The sequence below is a fragment of the Schistocerca nitens genome, chromosome 9, assembly GCF_023898315.1.
Source record: "Schistocerca nitens isolate TAMUIC-IGC-003100 chromosome 9, iqSchNite1.1, whole genome shotgun sequence".
Lineage (NCBI taxonomy): Eukaryota > Metazoa > Arthropoda > Insecta > Orthoptera > Acrididae > Schistocerca > Schistocerca nitens.
Window position 1 is genome coordinate 389,163,356 of NC_064622.1, and position 9,751 is coordinate 389,173,106.

The window sequence follows — 9,751 nt, forward strand, 5'->3', positions numbered from 1 at the left end:
GTGAAGGCAGCAGAGGATCAAGTAGGTAAAAAGACGTGGGCTAGTAGGAATCCTTGGTTAACAGAAGAAATATTGAATTTAATTGATGAAAGGAGAAAAATATAAAAAAGCAGTAAATGAAGCAGGCGAAAAGGAATACAAACATCTCAAAAATAAGATCGACAGGAAGTGCAAAAAATGGCTAAGCAGGGATGGCTAGAGGGTAAATGTAAGGATGTAGAGGATTATCTCACTAGGGGTAAGATAGATACTGCCTACAGGAAAATTAAAGAGACCTTTGGAGAAAAGAGAACCATTTGTATGAATATCAAGAGCTCAGATGGAAACCCAGTTCTAAGCAAAGAAGGGAAAGCAGAAAGATTGAAGGAGTATATAGAGGGTCTATAAAAGGGCGATGTACTTGAGGACAATATTATGGAAATGGAAGACGATGTAGATGAAGATGAAATGGGAGATATGATATTGCGTGAAGAGTTCGACAGAGCACTGAAAGACCTGCGTCGAAACAAGGCCCCGGGAGTAGACAACATTCCATTAGAACTACTGACGGCCTTGGGAGAGCCAGTCCTGACAAAACTCTACCATCTTGTGAGCAAGATGTATGAGACAGGCGAAATACCCACAGACTTCAAGAAGAATATAATAATCCCAATGCCAAAGAAAGCAGGTGTTAACAGATGTGAAAATTACCGAACTATCAGTTTAATAAGTCACAGCTGCAAAATACTAACGCGTATTCTTTACAGGCGAATGGAAAAACTATTAGAAGCCGACCTCGGGGAAGATCAGTTTGGATTCCGTAGAAATGTTGGTACACGTGAGGCAATACTGACCCTACGGCTTGTCTTAGAAGCTAGATTAAGGAAAGGCAAACCTACGTTTCTAGCATTTGTAGATTTAGAGAAAGCTTTTGACAATGTTGACTGGAATACTCTCTTTCAAATTCTAAAGGTGGCGGGCGTAAAATATAGGGAGCGAAAGGCTATTTACAATTTGTATAGAAACCAAATGGCAGTTATAAGAGTTGAGGGGCATGAAAGGGAAGCAGTGGTTGGGAAGGGAGTGAGACAGGGTTGTAGCCTATCTTCGATGTTATTCAATCTGTATATTGAGCAAACAGTGAAGGAAACAAAAGAAAAATTCGGAGTAGGTATTAAAATCCATGGAGAAGAAATAAAAACTTTGAGGTTCGCCGATGACATTGTAATTCTGTCAGAGACAGCAAAGGACTTGGAATAGCAGTTGAATGGAATGGATGGTGTCTTGAAGGGAGGATATAAGACGAACATCAACAAAAGCAAAACGAGGATAATGGAATGTAGTCGAATTAAGTCGGGTGATGTTGAGGGTATTAGATTAGGAAATGAGACACTTAAAGTAGTAAAGGAGTTTTGCTATTTGGGGAGCAAAATAACTGATGATGGTCGAAGTAGAGAGGATATAAAATGTAGACTAGCAATGGGAAGGAAAGCGTTTCTGAAGAAGAGAAATTTGTTAACATCGAGTATTGATTTAAGTGTTAGGAAGTCGTTTCTGAAAGTATTTGTATGGAGTGTAGCCTTGTATGGAAGTGAAACATGGACTATAAATAGTTTAGACAAGAAGAGAATAGAAGCTTTCGAAATGTGGTGTTACAGAAGAATGCTGAAGGTTAGATGCGTAGATCATATAACTAATGAGGTATTGAATAGGATTGGGGAGAAGAGAAGTTAGTGGCACAACTTGACTAGAAGAAGGGATCGGTTGGTAGGACATGTTCTGAGGCATCAAGGGATCACCAATTTAGTATTGGAGGGCAGCGTGGAGGGTAAAAATCGTAGGGGGAGACCAAGAGATGAATACACCAAGCAGATTCAGAAGGATGTAGGTTGCAGTAGGTACTGGGAGATGAAGAAGCTTGCACAGGATAGAGTAGCATGGAGAGCTGCATGAAACCAGTCTCAGGACTGAAGACCACAACAACAACAACCATACTTATAACACTTTTATCTCATACTGAAAGCAATATATCAGTCAGGCAGATGCAATAATTCTCGATTTTCGAGAAGCATTTGACTCAGTTCTTGGTAAGATTTCAAAGTGGTGCAGAGACTGGCAACTTACATCAAATTATCAGAAATTTAAAATTGTGCACTTCACAAAACCCTATGAAAATAACAGCAGTGAGTGACAGTTGGTAAAATCATAGGAAAGTCTGGGTGTAGCACTTAGTAGAGACATGAACTGGTGCGTGATACTATATATTGAGTGTAAGTGACAGAGGGCAGCAGAGGCCATTATTTTGTCAGGGATGGTGGAAACGCCACTTTGTGGGCGGTGGGATGGGCTCTTTCCCTGGATCAGAAGGTGAGGTGTGAGTGAACCATTGGTGGTTCCACTAACAGTAATTTATTGAGACATAAGATCCTTTAAACAAACAGTATAATACGTGGTGTGCATAACGTCCGGGAACACTTTCAATTATTTATTGCACAAGAACTAAACATTGTACAGATGTCATACATATTGCATTTTGAAGAGAAACTATGAAATTTTTTTTTATAAACATTCCCTATGCGAACCATGAGTGACATGGCAGACGTCAATACTGCAATCGAATTCTTGCCATATCCCTCCCAGTCTGGCATCATCGACAGTGGCAGCCGCTTCCCGTATTCTCTCCCGGAGCTCTGGTACATCACTTCGTAGAGGCAGTACATACACCAGATCTTTAATGTGTCATCACAGAAAAAAGTAACACTGAGGTCTGGTGATTGGGGTGGCCATTTCATGAAACAGCTGCTCCATTCTATAGCACGGCCGATCCATCGATGCGGCAGCTCCGTGTTCAGATACCCAGGAACTTCACGATGAAAATAGGGTGGAGCCCCATCCTGCTGAAAGGTGACCGGAGAGTCCAATTGCATTTGAGGCATGAGCCATTGCTGCAACATGTCCAAGTAGGAATATTCGGTGACAGTGATCTCGGCGAAGAAGAATGGCCCGTACAGTTTTCGACGTGACAAGGCACAAAAAAATTTACCTTTGGGGAATCACACTCAAATTCAATGCATTCGTGTGGATGATTCGTACCCGAGATTCGAAAATGATGTCTGTTCTCTTTCCATTAGCGTGAAAAGTGGCTTCGTCGCTAAAAATTAAGCGAAGAACAATGCCATCCCCAGCCTCATTCAGTTGTTGCAACTGCGAACAAAACTCAAAACACTTGTCTTTGTCGTCGTCATTGAGCTTCTGCACTAGTCTAATCTGAATGGTTTCATAGACAGCTTCTGTCGCAGGACATTCCACACTCTCATTGGAGCCATTTCGAGTTCACGGGATGCACGACGCACCGATAATTTAGGAATACTTATGAATGTCTCTCGTACGCGCTCCACATTCACTTCACTCACACTGGGACGTCCGCTTCTCTTTGCCGGGCACAAGCAACCCGTCGTAACAAATTTGTTATGCCACTGGTAAATGGCCTTCCTTCTTGGTGGCTTCTAACTGTACTTGGTTCTAAACATCCGTTGAACAGCTGTAGAACACTTTTTATTGTCGAACAACAACAGACACCTGAGCTCGCCACGTTAGCGACTAGGGCTGACTATCGACAAAATTACCAAATTACGCCGTGGTGGTATACATGAAACAAACCTTTCAAGGTTTCTCTTCAAAATGACACGATATCTGTAGAATGTTTGGTTCTTGTGCAGTACATAACTGAATGTGTTCCCGGAATTTATGTACACCCTGTACATTGTTTTGTATCCCGCCTGGTAGGCAGCGCATGGGTCTGCTCCTGTAAACTGAAGGGTAGGCTGAATGAAGGAAGCGAATAGGAGCAGGAAAAGGTGAAGTACTGCGGTACTGTGTACAAGTTAAAACTCTTTTTACTGGTGTATGAACATGTACAAATAATATTACTTAACTTTGGCTGAGACGAGCACGTAAGTGCATAGCTGCACAGGCATCAACGGTAACAGCTACTATTAGTTTGACAAACTATCATTGAAGCAACTAAAGTAACAAAGTTTGTAATGGCTAGCCCCCTATGAAGTAGAAACTAAGTTGCTTGGTCGTCGGCTCGGAATCGAATGGGCTAAATCCGGAGTGGCGCTCGTAGAGCTGCACAGCGCTGGCTAGAGGGGCTGTCGTCGGTTTCGGTGTCCAAGTGCCAACCTAAGCACTTGCACCTACGACGTGGCATCGTAGCTATCGATACCACACATTGTGTTTTAACTCTCTCATTTCCTCTTAGCGGCAGAGCGGCGGAGTCGTAGTGTGAAGATTTCGGTGTCAGCTGATGCAGCGATGACTCGTGTTGCAGCAATGGGCCTACAGCGTTTTCTTCCATTAAGTACACTGCCCGTGACCGCCCCCCCCCCCCCCTCCAAATTCTATAAGTCCCTCCAGATCCTCGAGCTCCATGCACTCTGCCTCGCCTTCCATATAAGCCTCCCGTCCCCCACACAGATCCTCTATGACCTCATTCCTTTCCCCCATCTGTTTCTTTTCCTCGAACGTACCCGCATACTCTACACCTCCCACCGCCTTGATCCCCCTCATCCCCTGGTTGCTCCTCTCCTCTCCAACCCCCGCCCTCTACCAAGCCTTCACTGTTGTGTCGCCCCCTACCCTCCATCTGTACACATTTGATCTCCTTTCCGAAGGTGGCTTCCGTCAACTCCCCCTCCCAGTTGATGCCCTCTCTCCCTCCATTTATCCCTCCTATCAACTCTGATCCTCACCCCCCCCTCCATTCCTTTGTCCTTTTCCCGGGCTCCCTCTTCCCCTCCCCCCCCCATACTGTTTTTTCCCCGCCTACCCTCTCTCTGCCTCCCTTCTCTCCACCAAGTCCTTTTCCGTTTTCCTTCCTCTGCCTTCCCCATTCCCTCTCGCATCTACCTTGCTCACCCCTTCTGAGTCCACTCCCTTCGCCGTCCCCCCCCCCCTCTACCTTTCGTTTTTTCCTCTCCTCCCCCCTTTTTCTTCCCCATCCTCTGTCCATGTCCCCCCTCCCATCTGCCCTTGCCTGTGGCGTGTCATCTTCGTACCGACCTTTTAGCGTAGTGTTCCTAGTGATTGTTAAGTGTTGTGCATCTTTTCCGAAGTGTTGCGAACGGACATCATGCTGTCGCAGGGTGTGATTTTTTTATATCTCTTGCGAATAGTTTCCAGACTGTCGCCGTGTTTTTTCTAATTGTCTGTCTACTTTTTCCTTGTCTGCTTCCAGTGTATTTTATTATCATCATCCACCATTAGTTTTATGTTTTAACTGTCCACAATTTTCCGACATTTTACATTTTACATCACCGTTGCATCGCCTGTTTTTATTGTTTCTTATCTTCTTATGTTTTAAAAATTCTGTAGAAGAGCGGCGTACTAAGTTGCTGCCAGCCCGCCCCCTTCTTGGGGAATCGAAATCCAATAAAGGAAAAAAAAAAAAACTGCCAGTGACTCTATCCAGTGGCGGCGTGGTCTTCTCCTTGTGAATTCATTCGCGTTATTAACAAGCGGCTACGGCCTGGCGTGGAGTGCTCTGTCCCGGAATCGAACCTCTGACCCTCAGGTTCGGCATCTTCTGGCGGAGTTCATCAACCACTAAGTTCACAGGTGACCTATTTGGTGAGGCCGCAGTCCCTTAGTCCTCATCAGCTACCTGGGTAAGTACAACTCGACCTTCCTTCTGGTAACATCTGGGATGGCACCTTCTGCGTTGACCTCTTGACACGATACTGACATCTTCTTCTGTTGATCAGCGTAGCGGCTAAGTCGTCGTAGCGAAGTATGATGTCTGCTGACTAACCATCGATCTGTCCATCCAGGCGACGTTTCTTCATATCTTCTTTCTCCCCTCGAAGGACCTCTTCAAAGGACCACCTCAAATGACCCCCCTCACACCCATTTGTCGGAGGTGTTTTTGCCAATGTGGCTAACTGACTCTTCGACCCTGATCTGTGCTTCTCACGTTGGGCTGAAACGTGACCAATGTCGGCACACGTGCCGGCTTTCCATTGTTTTGCCTATATGCTGGTGTGGGCAGGCATTGCCCTGTCGTCCCCGTCCGCGTCGCCAGATACGTCACGCGCGTGACTTCAGTATGCTGACAGTTCCTGGAACATTAACCCTGATGTATGAACAGCTATGGTCGTTGTTCCTTTGAAAACATTGCTCATATGTTCGGTAGTTGATCTATGGAAGTGCTGAATGCTACTGCCCAAACTCCACTGGTCATCGGCCTCCTGAGGTTGGATAGAAACGTGACCAATGTCACACACGTGCCGGCTTCCCTTGTTCGACTACTGCCGCTTCCAAATATTATGGCTCAACGTGGCTAAGTCTCTTAAATGTCCACTTAAACTATAACAAGTCTTTACACAATGTTCTGCTTTTAACAACGATAAATAACACATAATTTTTATACACAATTGTTATACACTCTACACAATGCCTCAGTCATGGGTTAAGCAGGTAGTAGCCTTCAAAATAGTTCAAATGGCTCTAGGCACTATGGGACTTAACATCTGAGGTCATCAGTCCCCTAGACTTAGAACTACTTAAACCTAACTAACCTAAGGACATCACACACATCCATGCCCCAGGCAGGATTCGAACATGAGACCGTAGCAGCAGCGTGGTTCCAGACTGAGGCTCCTAAACCGCTCGGCCAACGCAGCTAGTAGACTTCAGGAAATTCTATCAGTCACAAATGAGATTGCTTACAAGTCACTCATATCACTCATACGGCTCATTCTGTAACAGTCCTCAAGTATGTGTGAGCCGTGCGAGATAGGACTAGCAGAAGATATTAAACGTTTACAGAAAAGAGCAGCGCGAATGGTCACAGGTTTGTTGACCCGTGGGAGTGTCACAGAGACGGTGAAGGAACTGAACTGGAATACACTTGAGTTAGAAAGCCTAGATAAAAAGTTTCGTCCACCAGCTTTAAATGATGGCTTTAGGAAAATACCACAAGCCTCTATGAATCGCTTCCGTTGGGATAGTAAGGACAAGATTAGATTAATTACAGCACGCACAGAAGAATTTAAATTATAATTCTTCAGCCACTACAAACGAGAATGGGCCAGTGGGACGTACCCACTGCCATGAACTTCGGAGTGGTCTGCAGTATGTAGATGTAGAGAAAGAGAGATTTATTTACATCAGATACCAATTTACGTGTTAGAAAGCCTTTCCTGAAGGAATGTGTGTGTAGTTTATCCTTGTGAGGATGTCAAACGTGGACAATAATCAGATCAGACAAGAGGAAAGTAGAAACTTTGCAAATGTAATGGTGAAGATTAGATGCAAACGTATAATATATAGCGAGGCGGTACTGAATCTAGCTGGGATGAAAAGAAATTTATGGCACAATTCAAATGAAAAAAGGGATTCGTTGATGGGCATCAAGGAATAGTAAGTTTGGTAAGGGCATGTGTTTCTGTATGGTGGAGGGGGTAAGAGTTGTAGAAGGATACATAGACATAAATACAGAAATACAGTAAGCAGGTTCAAATGAATGTAGATTGCAGCAGTTGAAGCGGCCTAGAATGGATAGACTAGCATGGAGAATTGCAGCGAACAAGTGTTCGAACTGATGATCACCATAACAACAGTAATGAAAAGTAAATAATGAAATCTTAACTAAGTTTCCCACGCTTTCTGAGTACAATAATTAAAAACTAGTATTATCCAGTTGTTTCGCTGGTCGTTTGTTATTTGGCTTTGATAACGTGCTGCCTGTCTCTGAAAATACACGCTCTTAGTGCAGTGATGTGGCTGGCATTGGCAGACAGGGAAATAGGTGACTGCTCCACCTTTTTGTCTTTTGTTGACTGTGTGCTAATGTCTTGCAGTAATTCCAAAAGTCATACACGGTTTCAAGAGAAGAATCAATATCTGGTTCACAATTGCTGGCTCCAGCTGTAGCAGCAAAATTACTTACTGATAAATAGCTTACTGTGGAAATAGCCAGTCCACCAGCTCTAGGATCCTGAAGGTGTACGTAATCGAATTTTGGGTCAAGAAAATACGACACTGCAGCCAAATGGTTATATTCAGTTTGTCCATATTGGTCGCAATCTGCGTTTTCTTTGCTGTTTTAATTCATATTTTACTGCTCTATTATACTTCTGTCAGTGCAGTCATCAGTTATGTGGCCAAAATTTTGGGTACGCAATAAAACTGCAATACATCATTACTAGGATCATTCGATAAGTTGCGTGCTATATGGTAGAGATTTGACTGAAAGTATAATTTCAAAGGTATCGAACAGAAAGTGAAGGAATCAAAATGAAACTACTCGATACCAAGAAGTACCGATACCATTTTCCCTGTCTGTATAACCAGCGTTTCATGCTGTGGGGCTGTTCCCGTGGTGAGAGAAACTCTTCCCATAGGAAGCAACACTACAGTGATGAGAATTTAAGTCAGTCACGGAGAAATGCATCAGCATCGTAATGATTAAGGCGACTGCTTGTGAAAAGCAGGATATCTGGATTCAGTTCATGGACTGGGAAAATATTTGGATGTAAATGGAGAAACAGTTTCATTAAAAAGGTTGGCTGCCCACTCTATGTATTTCGAATCACGCTGATGCTAGATATGACAATTCAATGAACAGCTTTGACGCAACGAAAATAAAACCAGAAAGTCTCACACTTACCAGATACCGAGGAACAGCGTCGGGGAAACTGCAGTCGTAAGTGGAGCCACTCTGCAACACTAGCTGAAAGTGCGCCGTCTGTTTCGAGGTTGCTTGGTGGGAACACACGACACGTGGGGGATTTCCATACATGCGCCTGGGGAGCCCGCTAATCAGAGACTGATAGAGGCGTTCCTCTGTGCGTGTGTCCCCTAGAAGCAACTCTGAATACACCCGGAACGAGCATTTGAATGGGTCATCAATACTGGGCAGCTTAAAATCAAAGCGCCCTGCTTTAGTACCAGTTTGGCAAACAATGGTGGGGTATCCTGGAAATCTGAGATACAACCTTCCATTGTCATGAAGAAAACGACATTTCACTGGACGATTCTCATTAGGGCGCTGTACTCTCAGTTGGAAATATTCGTCTGGTAACTGTGAACTGGTTGTGCAGTACATTTCAGTGTGAGTAAAAATGCTTAACCATCCGGTTATGAAAGTGAAAAGGTAAGGAAGACTGTCTCTTATCAGTTTCAAATTGGTATCTACCGTTGCGTTTCCTTCGAACCAGCATGTGTAGGGCGAGTATCCGCGCGGTAGATTGACACAAAAGGTCGAGTGGCCTCTGCTGTCACATTCGCCATTCTTCGACTCACAAATGAGGGGTGGAACATTCACTATGAAAAAGACTAGGGCGTCCTCGGGCCTAGAAGGGAAATACTGGAATCCTGACTTCTCGAAGTAATCTCTAGCGTTGCGGCCGCTCGAGACGGCGGCCATCGTCAGCAGCAGAAGGCTGCAAGACCTCCCTGAGCTCTTCATGGCGCACTGAACTCTGCCACTGCCTGCTCCTCGGGGTGCGAGGACAGTGCTGTGCAATAAATGCGGCGCCCTACGTCACAGCTGTGCGTAACTGTGTTAGCTTTTGTTTCTGAGTTTGTCCGCTGCCCCAGTTTCCTGAGAGCGAGTATTGTGGCTGACGTCACCGCAGCTGCTGCGGACGCTGTGAGCCGGTGTAGCCGCTGTCTCCCAGGCGTATAGCTTACGGGCGCCGTGTGACTTTTGTTTTGTTTTTGTGCTTACTTTTTGTGACTGAGTGCCATGTGCGTCAGAGTTAACTGA

At 44.7% G+C, this 9,751-nt stretch overlaps 1 protein-coding gene across 3 annotated transcripts in view; it reads right to left on the reverse strand.

Moving 5' to 3' along the window:
* The window catches only part of LOC126204465 (uncharacterized), a 119,752-nt gene extending 110,226 nt beyond the window's left edge, over positions 1-9,526 (reverse strand). For all 3 annotated transcript variants that reach the window (XM_049938854.1, XM_049938853.1, XM_049938852.1), the window contains exon 1: positions 8,651-9,526. In XM_049938854.1, coding sequence (XP_049794811.1) covers positions 8,651-9,451 — 801 coding nt within the window. In that variant the 5' untranslated portion in view covers positions 9,452-9,526. The remainder of the gene's footprint in view (positions 1-8,650) is intronic.
* Between the last annotated feature and the right edge of the window lie 225 nt (positions 9,527-9,751).